This window comes from Schistosoma mansoni, chromosome 1 (assembly GCF_000237925.1).
Source record: "Schistosoma mansoni strain Puerto Rico chromosome 1, complete genome".
Lineage (NCBI taxonomy): Eukaryota > Metazoa > Platyhelminthes > Trematoda > Strigeidida > Schistosomatidae > Schistosoma > Schistosoma mansoni.
Window position 1 is genome coordinate 34,565,073 of NC_031495.1, and position 21,218 is coordinate 34,586,290.

At 35.5% G+C, this 21,218-nt stretch overlaps 1 protein-coding gene across 3 annotated transcripts in view; it reads right to left on the minus strand.

Annotated features, from left to right (window-relative positions):
• Window positions 1–18,580, minus strand: part of Smp_142650.1 (hypothetical protein) — a gene marked incomplete at its 5' end in the record, with an annotated part of 65,783 nt that extends 47,203 nt beyond the window's left edge. For 2 of the 3 annotated variants that reach the window (XM_018794173.1, XM_018794174.1), the window contains 9 exons: window positions 2,347–2,672; window positions 5,832–6,090; window positions 7,136–7,193; window positions 8,528–8,594; window positions 9,816–10,063; window positions 11,882–11,964; window positions 13,032–13,161; window positions 14,379–14,459; window positions 18,303–18,520. In XM_018794173.1, the coding sequence (XP_018648612.1) occupies window positions 2,347–2,672; window positions 5,832–6,090; window positions 7,136–7,193; window positions 8,528–8,594; window positions 9,816–10,063; window positions 11,882–11,964; window positions 13,032–13,161; window positions 14,379–14,459; window positions 18,303–18,520 (1,470 nt within the window). Of the gene's footprint in view, window positions 1–2,346; window positions 2,673–5,831; window positions 6,091–7,135; window positions 7,194–8,527; window positions 8,595–9,815; window positions 10,064–11,881; window positions 11,965–13,031; window positions 13,162–14,378; window positions 14,460–18,302 lie in introns of all 3 variants that reach the window. The other variant, XM_018794172.1, reaches the window with a different exon arrangement.
• Window positions 18,581–21,218: the final 2,638 nt, after the last annotated feature.

A 21,218-nucleotide genomic window follows, 5' to 3' on the forward strand; every position in this document is an offset into this window, starting at 1 on the left:
GACTCATGATTTCAACTATATAGAAATTTATATATTCAAAAAAAATCTGTTAATATCAAAGGTACACATTATAAAATTAGTCAACTAACGATCAGTCTAAAATACAAAATTAGGGAAAATACAATACTGAACTGGTTATTCACATTTATAATATATGAATATTATCCAAGTGAGTTTTCTGCAATTAAATGATTTTTTTGTAAGACAAACTGATACCAGTTGTAAAATAACTGACAAATCCACAGTAAACAAACTGTATGAATATGTTATACTGGTTTAATGAAAGCCAGAATTACAATATGATATTTCTTAATGGCACTGTTGATCATTTTTTATATCACACAAACAGAATCGATCTTTTCTCTTGATGAAACGAAGTCAATAGTCGAAAACTTTATGTTCATGCATTTCACTAAATGTAACTAGATATTTAATCCCCTAACCATGGATTGTAATTCCCTAGGGAATACAAGTGGGTGCATGAGAGTGCACAATTGTATACATAACGTAAAGTTAATTGACACAATGTCAATGTTTAACGATATCATATAAAATATGTTACAAATACTAAATTTTTCAATCTAAATAATGTGTAAAGTTTTCTTGACCATGACAATAGAATCTGTAGACTGAGACAAATAAAGAATTCGACAAAGAAATAACTAGGGCTGAAAACAATGTACTAGTCAGATCAAACATAGTAATTTCATTAAATCATACGTTATAAGTTGATAGATAATAAACATAAAGATTAGATTGTTAAGACTGATAAAACCCTAACCAATTTGTTTTCAGAATACCATAAAGAATAGGTTACATTGAAACTATTGTTTTGGTTGCACAACCTATTTCAATCGATTTTTTAAACTATTCTACAAAATGTTACAAATATAGGCTACATAGCTCTTTTCATTAGATGATCGATAAACAAAAACCTATCCAGCGTTAGTATGGATAAATAGAACTAGATATATCTGATTGTTCAATTAGAATGCACGTGTACAAGTAACTTTTTTGGAAAATATTTTACGTATAAAACAAAAACTGATAATTAATAGTTCGACACATGAAGCATTCGCTGAACAATGATATCTAGTTTATGTATTAATTGTTCACCTACTAGTGACCAATGCTGTATTATCTACTCTATGGTGACGTTCACATTACAACGATCAACTTGAACTATGGTCAACCTAAGTAAAGTAGTATGTTCTATGTAAGATGTTATGTGATTGAAGAAGAATAGCCGAGGAACCTATGGATTGGTAGTCGTGTTGAGACTTGGTCGATAGGATTGGATTACCACAAGGGACCAGTGAGCTTAAAATAAAGATAAATTTTAGTGTAAACATCTAAATGCTACATGAAGTCAGTTGTGGCAAGAATAAACTAGTGGCAACGTCTTTGATTATAACAATTGGTGACGGGTTGAAATCCTTCAAGGAGCATCAGTTTCCCTAAAGTTGGGGATAACCATTTATTGATTAGTGGCAACGAAGTCAACCACATTTTATTTTATAAATAAAAAGTGGACTGAAGCAACTACAGTATATTTGGTCCATATTTATCCTACTGTCAAACGAGATAGCATCAAACTAACACTTTTCATTTTTTCAAAATACCAACAATTATATTAGATCTTCATTTGTTGTAATTATCGGAGATGGTTTACAACAGACAGAATTGAAGTAAGATTTATGGAGATTCATAATGGTTCAAGGTACCGATATTTTGGGAGATATCAAAGAAAAATCTGTAAATTAAATTCAGTGGTCCCAATAGTAGTAGAGAACGAGACAGAAAAAATAGTATTTAACAAATTACGAAAAGAGGGGATGTAACATATACAAAATATTGCAAGATTGAAGATCTAGAGGAAGATAACGGCTGACAGTATCTCCCATAATGTAAACTATTTTGAGTTATAACTCGTCAAGTATCAAACAGTCGACAATTCTTGTACCACTAGCTTTAATCAGAAAGCTTGAACTTACCAGTATAGTGCAGATTTGAAGCCACTTCATTTGAGAGGTTTAAAAATGGAGTAGTCAAATTACATTTGAAATCAAGATTGTCTCAAGGTTGCGATATTCATATTCCACAACAGTGAAGAGCTACATAAACATGGAACACAAAGCGTACCTAACCATTTTACTGCTTATGATTATACTAGTCATCGAAGTAGACACAGTTTGAAGTAATATTTTGCAGTTCTGATGAGACTAATGAAGTTGAAAATAAATAATTTTAAATCGTTTCTGAAGAGTAGTAATTTTTTAGTATAAAGAAAGCAATTTATGTTGACATGAAAATACAAATTATAGAACCCATGAACAAAAATCTTACCAAGATTGGTTCAGAACTAAATCGAACTCTTGGTTGTTTGACTAGACTATCACTGCTACCTGAACGTTTATTGACTAATTTCCTTGTAGTTATTGATTTTGGTGAATTAGATGAAGATACTGAAAGGACTTTTTCGATATTTGTTTTAACATTTTCTTCATCGTTTACTTGTTCGGCGGTATATGAAGGAGATATTAGGTCGGAAATATTGGTAATATCTTCACGTGAGTCATAGAAATCCGAATCATCTGAATACTTATCAGTTAATCCAGGAAGAGCGTACAGGAAATTACCGTCTTCAAAAATATGAACACCATCGTCATCAACTGTTAAAAAAGTATCATAAGATTAAAGATTATCTATTGAAATATGGTAAATTAGAGAAAACTTAAACTACAACAGTAGTATGTAATACAAGAAAAAAGAATAGAGATGGTTTGGGTTGAATTAACGAGTTTTTCCCTAAAGCACTATATTGCAGTAATCACAACGAAACACTACATATACAGGGATATTTGACAGTGAAAAATGACTGATGATAAATATCGCAGTCGGCTAATTAATATTTCCAGTTCAATGGAATCCATAAACTAGTGTTCGTATTGTATTGTAACGAATCAGTCAATTTATGGGGAACAGAAACCATGGATACTTTTTGCTTATAATTAACCAAAAAGATAGTCGTGTTAAGTAATCATTGTTGAATATTTTACAAATTTTAAACGGGAATGTTGAATTATTCATCACACTATAAATGTATAAGTACATTGTTCATTCGTTAAGGTACTTAAAATACATCATACAAAAACCTATCATTTGAAGAAAGAACATAAGAAATGGGGAAATTTTTTTAAACATTTGATGGAAGAAATGTTTGGATATTCCGACTATATATTAAAGAAAGACTGAGATTTCTTTGTAAATAAGAGAACTATTTGTAATACATTAAACGAAACATTGATAAACAGAAAGTAGTATGTTAACCCTGGATAAATAAAAATTACGCCAGAAATCCTAATTTGTAATTTTTACTGCTACAATGCTGAGAATTTATTTCCAAAGTGTGGAAACCTCATTCACAAAATATGACTGTATTATGTTAAAAGGAAAATTTTCATGTTAAAACATGCTAATGCATTGTGAACAGGATGAAATAACTCCCAGTTTCGATTTTGATACGTAGACATCACAAATCCTTATTCTTCTCTAAACCCAGCTACTCATGAAAGACAGGTCTTATGATAAAAAGTTGTTAGGTAGAGATGATAGAGCGAGCGCATACGCACAAATACATATGCGTAACGACATTGAAAATATGGTTTACTGAAAGAGCTGGTGACTAATGAGAAAAAGTATCTTTGATCGCGGTAAAAAAAGAAGGATGATTTCTGCCGAGATTTCCGGCAATAAATATGAAATTAAAATCTATAAAGTAAACTACCGAAATCACAAGTGAAATATTTGGGGGGGAGATTGAAGATTCGCAACATACAGAGAATCGAAATCAGAGTAGTAAATCATTAAAAATATACCGAATATTCAAACATATATTTTGTTCATAAGATATCATCTTACTCGTCTTGTAGTGTACAACGTTTAAATGTACCCAATCAGTTATAAACAACGTACAATATGGCACAAATCAGAATTAGTATATAGCTTAATAAAAATAATGAACAACCAGTGCTTTGTCAGCGAATATTCTTTTCCCATAACAAAGACGATTAAAAACGAAGAGAAATCCTCAGAAGTTCACATTACTTAATCAATGTATTACTATTATCATTATTATTATTATCAGTGAATATATTAAAGAGCATCAAAATGACTATTGTGACAAGAATGTTGGGAGTTAACAAAAAAACCTTATGTATATACAGTTATTTGCTTTCAAGATAAAACATTAACTTACATCAATGATATTTTTATGACTTACATTAATATTAAATATATAACAATATATTATTATGTGAACTTATGCATAATACATTACAATTGCATGACATTTCAGGGTTGTTGTTTTTTTGTAATTGAAATAAAAAAAAGGATTGATTTCAAGCATAGGCTGACATAAAACGAAATAAATGAATAAATATATCTTGACAACAATCAAATAAGCATTATATCTGGAAAATCATTAGACACACACACAAAAAAAAAAGGATAAGGACAATAAATGACTTTATGGAACACATCTTGATAAATATATAAAATGATCTACTAAAAGAAGAAAGTGTTAAACAATGTAAAGGACAAATGACTTCAGTAAAGAGAAGGTAATAGAATAGAGTGAAGAAAAAGAACTCCAGTTAGATGAAAATAAAGCATTTTATTAAGGATCATATTTCAAACAAAAAAGTAAATACAGTTCATTTTTAACAAAAGAAAAATAACATTTAAATGAAAATAAACGAATATTAGAAAAGTACTTAAGTACAAACAAATAACAAAAATAAAAAGATTAAAAGTTGGCAGCTATTCTTATCATCTCAGTGCACAATATTATTTTAATTATAAATGAATCAATAAAATAATTAGATAAATAATGAAAAAATATACAAAATAAACATGAATGCTTAATTAAAATTAAATATTACACTGTGCAAACACTATTCATAATATGTAAAATGTATTAGAACATAAATACATTAACCGAATATTCATTTATTCATCTATAGAACTAATTGTACATGTTAATATCCATTTATATGATGTCAAATTGATGGTACAACAGAGAGAGATGGTAAATTTAATCCAAAGTATTTAACATGAAGTGAAGATTAATTAGTACTACTAAATATTATTAAGGTATCTGGGATTATTCAAATGCAGTATAGAATGCGCGCCCGAATGCCCTGGTACGGCCGAGAGTGGGAAGAGTCTGCTCTCCCTCTCCAAATGCTCTCACATGGCCACGCGTATATAGCCTCTGCCAGGGAAGTCCTACTCACTGCCTTCTTGTGATGGGGGTGTTTTTTACGAAATTGAGAGGACCAAAAGCGAATGTCTGTCCCTTTAACCGGGTCGTTGGACACGGAGGGTTCACTTAGGGGAAATGGGAATCCCTGATTCCAAACCAATGGTGCACATGGGCTCCAGGATCCTGAGGGAATAAATGGCGTATGAATCAACCGTTGGCCACCGGTTACCATGGGACTGCATCTCCCCACAACGCTCCACTGTCTTGTGGATCAGACCTTTAGGTCGAAGGCTCCGGGTGTGGCCCTCTAGGAAAACCACCTGTTTCGGTTTGGGCACCTGGGCAGTATCACAGCCTTCAAACAAATCTCATTTGATTTGTGTGGCGCATATGTATCTGGTGCCCCTTTGTACCAATAGTTATGTGTTTAAATAAACAAATAAATAAGTATAGAATAAAACCAACTTATATGAGTGCCTATATTCCATTTGATATGAGATTAAAAAGGGAAGTGGAATATATTTTTTAATTAGGCAACAGAATTTTGTATAAGATCTCAACTTACCTGCCACAACATTTAATCCCTTCGGAACAGGTAAGGTGATCAATGGACTAAACGATGCATTACATTGAGATGAACTAATAACAATTTCAAAAGAGTTTTCAGTATTCTCAATTTTTTCATCCAAACCATCGTCATCATCTTCGGCATTTACTGCAACAGGTTCAGCATGTTGAAGTACAGGAAGATCATCAATCTTATCTTTACATACAATTTCAGGAAATGGAGACTTGTGAAATGCTTCAGGTCGAAGAACAAAATCCTACAAAACACAATTAATAAATCGATAACGAAATAAATGAAAACAAAAAGAACACAGAAATTAAAACATAATTCGGAATGAAGTTTAGTACAATAAAGAAGTCACTTAGCACATTACCGAGAAACCTGGGTTATGTAATTGATTATTTGTTAGAAGTAAGAATTAACAAAAATCCCTGATATAAGAACTCATTGTTGGTTCAATAAAGCGAATAAATTAATAATGCACAAAACAGTTGTAATCTACAAAGCTGAAATAATCTAACTAAATCCGTATACCAGAGTGGGAATATGGAAAATCACAAAAATTAAAAAAAGGAATAACCTATTTTGTTGACGGTAGGTATGGGGAAACAATACATTTCAAACATTCACATACAGAAAGTCGTCTTGAGTTACGTGAAATGAAACGTATTTAATTTAGATTGTCTGAGATGCTTCTCATTAACCGACTGACTTATGAAGAAACAGATGTATACACGGTTGAGGTGCTTATTGAAGCTCAAACAGTAAAGTGGCTAGGTCGACGACACAGGTCACCAGAATGAATTCCTCTTTGATTAATGTTTCAGTCAAATAATATTGAAACAGCTACGTAAGTATAGGTCATAATACAATGTTGTCACTTAGAAAAAATGCTGAAGGAACAGAGGGTACAACTACATCCAACTCTCGAATCCCAAAGACTAGCTGTTTTGTAATTTTATAAAAATCTCAAAATAGTATCACAACGTTTCATAGAAAAATTGCATTATATAGATTCTATTTCTTTATGATCAAAACGTTATCACTACTGATTGTGAATTTTGACAGCTCCAACAAATCATTAAAAGAGAATTTCTACAATGATTTTTTAACAGTACAAGAATCGATTAATCTTAGAATTCAGCTGTTATGTTTGGTTCAGTAAAATAACACTTGATTTCTAAAGTGCTATTTGAAACGCTATCAACAGAACATTCAAGAAAAACTTCATCTATACACAAATATATGCGAAGATATTGTTTAAAGTGAGAACAAAAGAATAGAATCATTTAATCCCATACCTGGATATCCGAAGAATTTGGTAATGTACATTGATGATCAATAGAAGAATTGCATGTGCTAAAACAACAGTAACAAATTAATAAGGAATCATTACATCAAAGGAATGTTTTGAAATAGATGATAAATATTATGTAATACGGGACAGTTTAAACGAAGATATGGAATCAGTGAACATGAGAGCAGTGACTGTTCGACTAAGTTATGTTAGGGAGTATGAACTTCCTGGTCGGTGACTGAGAGGTAATAGAATAATAGGTGAGTAAATTAACTCATTCATCAAGCAATTGAATATGAGCATGAGAGCTAATGCTACTACCCCGCTGCCCAAACGGAAGTAGGTGGAGTGTGGTTCGAACCCGGAAATTAATGGCTGGAAGTCAAAAGCCTTGACGACTAAACCACTACTCCGCATTTATTTTAATAATATTCAATAAATATCAATGCACATTGCCAGAGCATATTAATAGTATGTAAAATTATAAAGATGATGAGTAGTAATTTAAAGTAAGACAAAGTGTAGATAAATAAACATTTACAAGCATGATTTAATTAAAAGTATATATAAGAAGCAAGCAGATACTTTTTCAAATACACTAAATTGAAAAGGTAAATCTTTCTGTTAAATCCCCAGAATTCACTTGGTAAATGACTTATTTTTGTAATTTGATTTTGAAAATTTGATTTTTTTGCTTTCGCGCCAAAAGCGCTCTTTTGACCTTCGGGTCGTATTTCCTTCTTAGGAAAAACCGTAAACGCTATTGGTGCGTTGTATCTTTTAGTGTGCTATTTTGTAACGCTTTCCAGAACAATTTTATGCTGTATATATACGTTTAATTTCTTCCTGTTGCGATTGCTTGTGCTTCTGGCTGCTTACGGAATATATCTTCCCTACTTCCAACTTGGGATTCTCACTCTAGTTAGCGGGTCTGGGACGCTTCAGAATAGATAGCTTATTGGTTTCTGGTCACAAGTCTTTGTTCCGTTCGCAGACTAAGTGAACTCGTAACCGCTTCAAACATAACACTTTCGAGGTTCAGTAAGAAGTGTACTAGTATGGATAACCGAATTTCGAATGCTGGACAAAACAAATAGTATTTACATAAGACGATAATGACAAGAAATTACAAACAGTTGGAAGGTTGATTTAAGATTTTTGTATCCACATAAGCATAAATAAATGGTAATTTATTGTCTAGTTTAGAATGGATATGACCAAACCGGAGTACATTTGAAAGATAAATGAGAAACAGAACACTACACAAGTAGGAAAAAACATAAATCCAAAAAAATGAAGATTCAATGATGTCTTGATATTTGAAAATACAGCATAGCATCGTTAGAATAATAATCTGTCAAATAAATAAGAATCATTTGTTTAAGGGGTCACTTACGAATGAGTTGATTGTGAATTTAAGTCTTCGGAGGGTTGAATGGTTGTTTCGCAGGACTGGCTATGAACTAAAAAAAATTTAGAATAAACTAACCGTAGAAAATTTGATTGAATCAAGTACATGTTTGGAATAAAATATTCAAGGATGATTTCCATCAGTCAATTTATTGAATGGTAATTAGCTTATTAATACATCATAAAATTGTAAAGGCTATTAAACATTATTGCACTGAAGTAGTCATCATATCTGTTTTTATCACAAAGTTATAGTAATTTAAACACGAGCTTTGGATCCTATTTTTGTACCGTAAATACCATATTTTGACATTTAATGTATTATTTTATTTATTGTGCATTGTGATTTAAGGACTCATATTTAGCCATGTACTCTCATGTGTTAAATAATAATCGGATATAGAAGTCTACCGTAAATGTCTTTTCTTCTTTTCCCAGTCAATCAGGATTTTCATAACAGATCATCAGACAGTGAATAGGATAGTTTCACTGCCCTCAAGGCTGATTAGTCACACGTTGAACTCATGCATTTGCAGCCTCAATATTATGCTAACTAACCTACAGTATTAACCCCATTAACTAGCTCCAAAGTACTTTTCCCTGCATACCTAAAGGCAGGAACAGTGGGGAGATTAAGGCTCATTGATTTAATTAGATGTAACAGTTAATACTAGTATTACTTCCGCCGATTGATTTGGTTATATTTATATTCATTTATGATTGATTATATACAGTCATTTAGTGGATGGTCTAATTTAAAAGACTTTTAAACTATTCATTTTTAATTTATCCCATTTTTCATAGTTATGTTTTTAGTGAAGTTGAAGAAAGACTACTTTAGCAGGAAAATCTAATACGACAGTAAGAAAAACTCATTATCTGATTTGAATAAATCTAAGTACATTGATGAACTTTACTAACACTTATTTACAACTGATTGCTACCAAAGATTGATTGGTAACATCATTCATTTCAACTAGCAACATAACCTGCTTAAAGAAACTGGCAAACACTTTGTAACGTAGTGAATTCATTGAAGTTGAAAATGCAAGCCGGTTACAGATGTCAACTTCATGATCTAACAGTAATGCATATACTGGAAACCCCAATGGTTGTCGGTTAAACACCTGGCGAGGTTATGGGTGTGCACTGTTGAGGCCTATGTCTGTGCGAAACATCTATCTGATACTTAGTGGTTTTTGATGGTTGTTCAACTAATCCCAGTTCATAATGTAAAGTATCGCTCAAAAATATGAGTATATACTAATACATACCGTCATTACTAATAGCATTATTTACATCATTTTCAGTTGTCTTCTCATTCTTGTTAGACGAGTATAAAGGAGTTATGGAAGCATATGACAAACATTCAACGGGATTTTTGGATGTTTGTTGCGGCCCTGCATTGATAATAGTTACAGGAGTTGAATTTCGAGTGGTAGTTGAATTTAACGAACTTCCATTTACTTTGACTATCGACGGTTGATTATCTGTGCTATTACCAACGTTAGTAATCGAATAGCTTAAGAAAAATAAAAAGGAGGTAAGGAATATTAGGTTTAAAAATAATTACCCGAGTGCTACACATTAAGGAAGAATGTATTCCACAAAAAACGAAACGAGTGAGAATTGTGATTGGTCGATCATTTATGGAACCACTAAAATAATAGGCTGATTGACCGAACGAATATAAGCAAAATACAAACTGATAAAATGTCTAGGCAACAGATATAACATTAGTAATTTAATGGTAAAAATGGAAAGACTTCAAACTGTGATCGAAGTGAATAATAAATTCTTGTCAGTCACTCCAGTCAACATAGAGCCTGACACTAATATGGGTTGACTCAAGATGCCACACTACGTTAGCACAACGAGATGAAAATAACAAATGGCAAAAGAGATTGAAATAATTTAGTAATAATGATAATGAGAAAGAATGGACATAGTGAATATGGTACCAAAAGACAGTTAGAAGGTATGTTTGAAGGAATATTGATATTGAAGATCCAGAGGAAGATGAAAAATGAATGCGTTTGCCTCATTTTGAACAATATTGAGCCATGTCATCCAAAGTTTTCAATCATAGATCGCAGTCACCACGCGGATCCCGACCAGACAATCTGCATCTAACAACATGGCTCGGAATCATGGTCAATGATTTTATGGACTGGTGTGTTTTGGTTTGGCAGCCCCTAACTTTCTTACAACATACTTCTAAACCACTAAACATCGGCTGTCGAGCTAGGTGGTGGTCATTGAGGACCATCTACATATTCATTAATTCTGTTGATAGAGAATGTGTCAGACAGTGATGCTAAAGTCCACACTATTTCAGAATGCAGATATCAGTATACACTTTTGGGGAGAATGTAAGTATCAATGTATATGAACATTAGTGTCACAGAACATCACAGTGAGTGAATATAACACCAAACAAAAATATGAAGCGGAATTTAACTTCAATGCTGCAATCAGTTATTTTTAGCGATTTCTATTTCTATCCATCATCTTCAAAGAAGACAGTGAGTGAAAAGCTAGAACAAATTGAGAGTAGTGAAAATTTTTTGGGTGTCTTTTTATGAGATTATTTTTTATCTGCTGTGTTTGGTCAATATTATTATTTATGTTAGTAACGCTTTAATGAGTGTAGATTACATTATAAGCCACTTTTATAGCACTATACCTTTTGTGTTGTTTAATGATATTAAAAAGTGGTCTAATAATGTGGTATAAGTTGTCATAGTTTAGTTAAAGGGAAACAAGTGATTGTTTTTATTAACTACTTATTAAAGTTTTGACTCACCCTTTACATAAGACAACAATGTTAATAAGCTGTAGCATATTACACTTTCTGATCATTAAGCCTACGGGATAATTAAATGCTATGGAGCTCAATAAGAATCCGAATATGAATTGTGACAAGAACGTTACTCCGTCTCCGTTTAGAAGTAACTCTATCATCACACATTTACTAGATATTCAATAAAATTAGGAATGGTAAGAAATATAAGTTCATGTATCACATGTATCTATCATGAAACCAATCCAGAATAAATAGAAGTTTCAAAAGAAACAAGTTGGTTGTAAATCCTGTTGTACTAACGACCTACATTGATGATAAATTAGTTTGGCAAACATCAAACTACATTTGACGACTGTTTTCATATTTAAAAACGCTCGGGGCACACATGAATATGTAAACAATTGAACCAATAAAACAGGGAACGGTTAGGTATACACACATTTGATTTTATGATCTACAATAAGATTTGTAAACATAGATTGGGCGCAAACATGGTTGGTGTTAAATATACAAACAATTTAATTGAAAACATACCTGGAAATTCTCACCGGTTCTGTAACGCCATTACAAGATGTATTTTCGGCAGCGATTTTCGAAGAAATTGGTTTTAGTTTCACCTTTGAAAACGGCATTATGAATGAAAGTTTGGGTCAAAAAGGTAATGAAAGGAATGGCTAAATTAAGCGTCAACCGTCATTAATGTAGTAACACTTATAAATGATATCTATGAAACAATATAACCCTGATTAATGAAATTCGCTAGCGTTGTATGAAACTTGAAACAAATAGTCCCTTGTATAAATTTGGATAAGGTGATGAAGAGGTTTTTTAAAACTATGCAATATGTTAGCGCAATCAATTTCGAACTATCTAATCACATACACTTGTTAGAACGTATATGAAAATAAAAGGTCAACTAGAAAAACTGAAAGGCAAGGGGAAGCAAGGATAATAAGAAACACAGTGTGAAACACACCGCAATGGACAGTGAATCAATCTTACCATATGTGCAAGGTGAAAGCAAACTTCTTTTTATCAAATAAATGTTTGGATTTTCATGTGGTTAAGGGCCTCAAGCAGTCGCATATACCACAGAACACTTATACAACATTAAAAAATGTTAATTTCATGTCAACCCTACAGACCGTCCCTATTAAATTTTTCGTAATGGTGGAAGTTGTTTGTTTATCCTGTGCTCTTAAATGACCATTGAAATCCATTTGTTTTTGTAGCCCCTTATATTAGACATTACAAACCCGTGAACTGGAGATATTTTTTGCAGAAGGTACTACTGAAAAAGATTCACAACAGTCCCTTTTGTTACTATGTTTAGATAAAAGCAACTTTCAAATATTGGCTCATGGCGACGACAATAAGTACGTTCTTATTAGGAAACCATCTAAAAAGAAAGTAGATAATTTCACACCTGTCAAACTGCACCATATGAATAAAAGCTAGTTTAAGCTGTACATATCCTTTGCTTTTAAGTTATAGTTGGACATATAGACTGAGGTTAGATGAAATTTACTCCAGCAGCCCAGATATTTTTCATCTGAACCTGTAAGTAATCTGCAGAGATTAAAATCACTTGATATTTTGGTTAGAACGTTATTGATATTTATAGTCAATACACAGGTAAAAATATTGACTGTTTGTTAAAAAACAAACGATATGGCGCTCTTACCTCTTCAAGAACAGCAGATTTCGACAAAGATATATTACGAGGCTTAGGAGGTCTTGTGGGTGGAGATTTAAGAGGAGAAAGTGATTCAGGTATAGAAAAACTTCCATCAACTGATCTGGATGACGTAGTACTATCAAAGCAAAAGTAAACCAAAACAATTCAATGGTAATTTATCGTAAAACTATTTGAGACTTGTGAGTATTATGACAATTTGTGAATATGGTCAGAAAAATCTGTTCTACTGGTAAAAAAGGAAGTATTCAAAGGACACTACGGCACTCGACTTCGAAAGAAAAATTAGGTGATAATGACAGGTGAATTTCAGTGAGCAGACCACAATTTTATTTATTTACTTACTCGAACACAAACATTCGTACAAGGAGGTACCAAATATACATGCGCCACACTTCATTCGATTTGTGTAATGGTTGGGGCACTTCCAGGGCGCCCAAACCGAAGGAGATGGTTTTCTTACGAGGTAACATCCCGAGCCTTCGACCTAAAGGTCTGATCCACAAGACAGTGGAGCAACGTCAAGTGATGCAGTCCCATGGTAGTCGATCACCAACAAAAGGTTCGTACGTCTTTTATTTCCTCAGGATCCTGGGACCCATGTGTACCACTGGCTTGGAATCAGGGTTTTCAAACTACCATGGATGGATCCTCCATATCCACTGACCCGGTTAAAGCGCCGGATATTCGCTTTTTGCCCTCTCAATTTCGTAAACAACACCGCCGCGAGAAGGCAGTGAGTAGGACTTCCCTAGCAGTGGCTGTATAAGCGTGGCCATATGAGAGCATTTCGAGAGAACTGACTTTTCCCACTCTTGGCCGTACCAGGGTATTTGGGGGCAGATCACAATTGGTAAACACTAAATTAGGATGGCCACCGTTTTTGGTGGAATTTCAAAGGAGCACTAAGATGCTTAAAGTATTAAGGAATCAAGCACTCGTTTACTAGAAGAAATTTAAGCCTGAGTTTCAGACAATTTCCAATTGTTAACTTTTTTGTTGACTGAAAAAACGAGTAGTGACCGATAACTACTGAGGTGACCAAACTGGCCACCTTCTCACGGAAGATACTTTCGTATCTCAAACAAGTTGATTCCAGAAGATAGAATCACTGATCTACTAATGGATATACTACAGGACTAAAGCTGTCATTGATACACAAATATTCAATCAAGATAATATAGCTAAAATATTGAAACGGTCAATACATAACCTATAATGCCACTTTTCAGCTACCATATGTAGCAACCCATGATAAAGTAAAAAACCTATAAACATTATGAATAGATATACTCTTGTGTTAAACTCGTGAAATGGAGAGGATGAAGAACTTACCTATGTTGGGTCGATTCATTTTTATTTAGAGTTGTTCGATGATTGCGCAGAGTTTTCATAGGTGGAGACCCCGGAAAGGCCCTGTGTAAGCAAATAAGGTAAGAAAAATCACTATTAACTCAGATAATTTCCAACTTTATATGATATTCCGTGAAGACTAAGTAAAGAAATCATGTGCCCCATACATCAAGAGTATAAAATGAAGTCAGGAGAGTGAATTTACATAATTGAGATTAATTATGAAACGTGTATAAAATTTTCAACCGTTACAACTAAATTAACTTTAGTGACAGTCTAAGAATTCCAATACAGATAAGACTAAAGAGTATTATAGTGTACGTTTCTGGCTAGCACTAATCTAAGGCACAGTCACCGCCGATGTGCCAACTGGTGTCCTCCTTCTGTATCTCAAGCATGGACTCAGATTGATCACATTGCGATTACCTACCGCCGGCGTGATTGCGTACAAGACTGCCGCTCCTTTTGGAGTACCTATCTGGACTCTGATCATGCCCTGGTCTGCGCCAATCTTACCTTACTTTTCAGTGGCCGCCGAATTGACCGTCATCAACGGATTGATGTTAGTAAACTGGCTGCAACTTCTGTTGCAAGTAAGTATCGAGCGGAGCTAGCTTCTAGGCTAGCTACCATCCCACCGAAAAGTATAGATGAGCATTGGTTGCAACTACATGACGCCATGAGAATGGCGAGTAAAGTCGCTTGCGGCTTCGCGAAACGTCCCGCTTATAAGCACTGGGTTTCTTCTGGCTCCTTACAACTCATCGAAGCCTGTCGGTCCACTCGGAATGACCGTGAATTTGACCACAAACGAAGGCTTTTATGCAATGAAACTGGGCAAAACTTGCGTAAGAACCGAGAAGCCCGGTGGTTGGAGCGTGCTAATGAGATGGAAGAAGCATCTGCATCTGGTTACTACCGGAAGATCTTCAAACTCATCCGAGCCACTGGCAGCAAGAAGTCTGGTGTGAGCTAAACAATCTGTGAGGATGACGGGATGCTAAACACTAACATCTATCGACGTCATGGACGTTAGGCAAAAATTTTCGATGAGCAGTTCAACTGGTCTGCTACTTCGGCAACATCGATCAGACTGTCCTGACTTCCATGGTCTGTGACGGCTAGTCCATCGAATGAGGCAGTAGTCCGCAAGGAACTCCAACTCTTGAGACGCTACAAGTAATCGGGCCCAGATGACTTATCTCCGGTTCTCTTTAAAGATGGTAGTGACTTTTTGGCTAAGGAACTGACAACGTTCTTTACAAAGGTCTGGGAGTTAGAGAATGTTTAATCATGGAATGAGTCGATAGTTGTTCCCATCTTTAAAAAGGGTTCACATTGTTTCTGTAACAACTACCGGGGGATAAGTCGACTTCCATTGTTTCATTCAAGCAGTGGGGCTAGACAGGGTTGCCATCGATGACATTCTTGAGACAGCTCCGACGGATGTAAGTAATACCGGTGTGGAAAGATTTCTAGACCTTGAGTATGTGTATGATATTGTCTTAATGTGCGATTATGCCCAAGGCATGCAATCCGCACTTAATCAGTGTCCACAGGTACGGTATGTGTTTTGCACCTTCAAAGTGCAAAGTACTCCCACAAGACTGGCAGGATTCTGATCCTGTACTCATCCTGGGTGGTGAGCAGATATAAGTAATCGAGAAGTTCGTGTATCTAGGTAACTGCATAAGTGCTGGTGGTAGCGTGAACGACGAGATCGATTCACATACAGTGAAAGCCCGAGCGGCTTATGCCAATTTGGGCGACCTTTGGCGCCTTCGTGATGTTAGTCTAGCTGTAAAAGGTCGGATCTACAACGCGTCAGTGAGAGCACTTTCGCTCTATGCTTGTGACGTTCGGCCCCCAAATGCCCTGGTACGGCCGAGAGTGGGAAGAGTCTGCTCTCCCTCTCCAAATGCTCTCACATAGCCACACGTATACAGCCTCTGCCAGGGAAGTCCTACTCACTGCCTTCTCGTAGCGGGGGTGTTGTTTACGAAAGTGAGAGAATGAAAAGCGAATGTCCGTCGCTTTAACCGGGTTGGTGAAAACGGAAAGTTCACCTAGGGGAGATGGAAAACCCTCATTCCAAACCAATGGTGCACATGGGCTCCAGGATCCTGATGGAACGAATGGCGTATGAACCTATTGTTGGTCACCGGCTACCATGGGACTGCATCTCCTCACGATGCTCCACTGTCTTGTGGATCAGACCTTTAGGTCAAAGGCTCGGGGTGTGGCCCCCTAAGAAAACCACCTGCTTTAGTCTGGGCACCTGGGCAGTATCTCAGCCCCCACACAAATCAAATGAGATTTGTGAGGCGCATATTTATCTGGTGCTTTTTGTACCAATATTTATGTGTTTAAATAAAAATATAAAACAAATGAGGATGTTAGACGACCCTCTGTGCTTGATCATCGTTGTCTCTGATGGATTGATGACACCCAGTGGCAACACCATGTTAATAATGCAGAGGTTCGGCATCGTGTGTCCAGACACAGCGACGATAATTAAATTAGTGTCATTATTTTCAAACATCGACTTCGGTGACTTAGACATGTCTTCCGAATGTCGTTCCAGCGGATTCGACATCGTGCATTATTTGTCGACGCTGGGACTAATTGGAAAAAGCGGAGAGGTAGTCAGCGTATGACATGGTGTCGTGATATGAAAGCTGCAAAGGGCTAGCTTCTGTTGGTCCTTCACGACTCCCTGGCTGGGGTCCGAGAGATAGTGCAACACAGTGGCTAGAGACGTTATCAGATATGGCTCAGAGTAGAAACCAGTGGCAATCCAGCTGTAACCTTCTTTTACTTTCTTCATTAAAAGTGGCTGTAACTTTCTTAAATGAAAGAATTCTTCTGGTTGTACCTTTCCGTTTCCCCCATTATTATAACATTATTACACTAACACACTAATCTATGGTTGTTATTGTTCTTCTTTTTTCTTATAGGCACCTCACGTTTTTCTCTTCCCATTCTCATTGTTTTGTGTAGTGCATATATATCTGGTGCCCCCTTGTACCAATATGTGTTCAAACAAATAATAAAAAATATAGTGTCTTCCACTCTGTTGGTCAACAGCATTTGACCTTCACGTTTAGTCTTTTTGACTCATTATGTAAAAGCATTTTAACTTGGGAGTTTGACGCCATTCACAGCATTTGCACAACAGTGAATGTTTGGAAAGCTAATGCAGTCCTTGCAACAGTCAGAGCAGTATATCCACAGTATACACCACACTACGGAAACATAATACAAAAGTGTGAGTTGATATCAGATATAAACTTCCAGTGGGGACATAGATAATAAACTCAGACTGTCCGTAAAGAAATGCAGTGTCCACAACAGTGGAGAAGGAAGTTAATGTAATAATTAAACCTTTCTACTTTTTCACTCGGTTGCCTTAGTAAATGGAAACCTACACTTATAATCCAGCATAATTATTTAGTTACATACGACCCACACAAATGAGCGGGAGCCCACGAATGAATAATTAAGGGCTAACCTACCGGCTATACTGACAAGTGATAAAGTGAACCTTATCAAGCGCCTTTAGTCTTCAGTGATAAGGATAGTAGGTTGGTGAACCTGTTTTAATCCTGACAGACTGCCTTTCAGTGGAGGATCAGCTTCTCCTTGAAAATGCTCACTGATGGAGCTGATACTACTTGTTCAGGTAAGGCGTTTTAAACGCTTATCGTAAGGGAGTTTAGTAAGACCATTCACTAATTCCGCCCCCACACGCTGTAAAAGCTCAATTGAGTTAGTATCCTTTGTCAGACATGGGCTAGCTGCTTGGATACAGTACTCCAAGTGTGGTATTACGCAGGATGAGAAAATGTATAGCAAGTCATCTCATAAAAGCATGCATTAATTAGTATGAAAAATCACGAAACTAACCTTGAGAACCTTTCGAAATCAGGACAGGTGTATGCTGAAAATACGGGACTTTCTATATCAAATCCATCTTCAGTATCGTCGATTGGCTTTACAACGCCAGTTTGGAACATATCCCTCAAGCGCGAAACTCTTGAAAGTCTGCGAGGACACATGTCTGCTTTCGAAACTGTTTCTTCGTTTCCATTTGCAGCATGCAAAGTGTCACTCAGTACAGACATATTTAGTTTATTAACTAAATGGACGCTGTCAACACATTAATACCATCTCACTACAGTAAACTCGAAAACCCGCCAAGAGGCTATAGCAGGACAAGCGACCTTGATTAGATTAAGCTTCAAGTAACAATTTGTCTACATGAAACATACTTGCATGATATTGAAGTAATTACATATACATGGAATGGTCACCCTTTCTATGAGACAATCATTTATGGAAAGCCAGCTGAAATCTTTCAGTCAATTTATAACACTGGTGTTTGTTATTCTAACAAGCTGTCAAACTATCAAGAAATACAACATGTCATCTCTTAAACCTGTGACCAAGTCTCAGGTCAGTCATTCTAGCAGCTGGTCAGACAGCTAACAAACGAATGAATCCAATCAATCAAATTATACTGTGATAAAATTCACTCCTTACTCTTATTATTAGTCCTAGAAAGTTAAACTGAACAAACTACAGTAAATGTGTGGTCGATAATCCATGTTTCCTCCTCAAGATGCTAACATTCATTTCCGAATGGCTATCTACAGTCTGATCCAAAGACTTCATGCATTGTTTGAAAATATTAACAGGTCTGGTTGATATGGCAAGTCCTCTGACAACTACTCTCATTTCAATGGAAAATCGAACATTAGGACAACAACTCACTCCGATTAGAAGTAAGTTGATTCGTCACTCAGGAGCACAGAAGAAACGTGGTCGTTCTTAGTGAATCACTAAAATAACAACTAGGAAAAGCTTCCGGCCTACAAGCTTACGTCTCTAGCAGTTATGGATAGCCGATTTCTCCACTAAAGTATCTGAAAGTATATGAAACTATCGGAAAAGAAATGAAAATAGACTGATATGAAATAGTCCTGGTTTCTTAAGAATGTACCGAGTATCTTCTTGAAAAACCCTTCGAAAGTTAGTTTGACCACCTAGTGCAGTGGTAAATTTTAAAACTTGTTTACTTTTGACGAGTAAGTGTTCCCAACTTTGAGTGTTGTTATTCTAATTTATAGGTATTCCTAAGAGTATGTATGCTAGTATCGAGCCAATCCAGGTATTTTAGAGAGTGCCCAGAATTTCTTATGATATCTTATGTCGTGATAATAATGTCTCTGATTAGCTTACATTCCCAAGGGTGAATACTTAGTGATTAAAGGCGTTCGTCATAAAGTCTGAGTTCATGAACTGATTTGGTGGCTCAGTCATGGGTATGCTCTTAGATATTCGCGTTCTTTAGTATAGAAGGAATCATAATATTTTTCTATTCGAGCAGTGCTCGCCTGTCTTTCTGGTTGCAATTTTTTCTCTACAGCTTAACACCTTCAGTTCCACAGCAAGAGAAAATGAGAAGTTCACTCTGACTTTAAAGAATCGATTATTTGGATATGAATTCAACCAGTTTACCAATGGTGGCCTGATATCAATCAGCTTCAGCTTGACAGTGAGACGTTCATGATCTATTCTCTTAGGAACTTTAGAGATATTAGGGCAGATCACATTCACCATCTTGTTGTCGAGGATGGTTTTCCATTTATTTATAGAAGTTGTCTGATTGGATATACAAAAGTGGGCCTTATCACTTCTGTGCTATCGGATCATGAAGTTATCAGAAAACAGATAATTCTTTAAGACCATCATAAGCAGGCGAATTCACAACTGGAAGGTGTGTTGCCGGTCAGAAGTTTTAAAGATAATTCCGTTGTCCTTCTTTAAATACTGCAGTAACACGGGTCACACTTCAGTTGTATGGAAAAACACCTAGGCTTAGTGAATATGAAAATAGTCAACTAAGTTATTGCGCTCTATGACTCTGACCAACAGTACGTGCAAAATTAAACCACCTGAGTTGAAACTCTTATTTGGACAACTCTACACTTAAGATGTTTTTAATACCCTTAGGTCTCTGATTTGATCAACTCTAATCCCGAGCAACACCGTTAACCTTTAACTGATATGGATTTGTACAATTCCGTCACATACCCGATACCTTCTCTCTGTGTCCTAATCTGAGTCTAGGAATTCTGTAGCCCGATTTTTTTTATTATTGTATTTCAAACATATATGTGTTCGTGCACAAACGTACTGGACCGCATCTCACATAAAGTAAAAAATCACAATTATACGCCAACGGACCAATAAAGGTTTTGGATGAAGTAAACTGTGAATAAAATAGTAATGATACACAGTACAACAACAGCTCAAAATACTTGTGCCTCGATCCTCCGTAAGTCTGGAAGTTTGTACGAAGAAGAAATTGTTAGGGAATCTATAGAATACCCTAAACGCTTGTATTAGTATATAAAACAAAGGACCGAAATAAGAGGAAATACTCCATCACTATAGGGAGACAGTAATGCTTGATCATTAATGAGGACGACTGTGGTAGATCTACAGTTACTCTCAAACCACTTTAGCAGTGTATATGTTGTGAAATTGAACTCTAACCACAAAACCTTCGAAGCTGAGCATATGATAATTGAAGAGATTTATATTCAACAATTGACACGAAGAGAATGTTACCCATGGAAAACGCGGTAACACTCTTCAATTCAATTGAATGACATGACTCAGCCTCGCCGACGTGATCGTTCCGTGTAATTTGTCTTTACTCATATTAAACATATTATTCTATCTTCTGCTTAAATGTGTTCTTTACAAAAGCCACACGTTATATGGCGGATTGTCACGATACGACGAGTCACAATA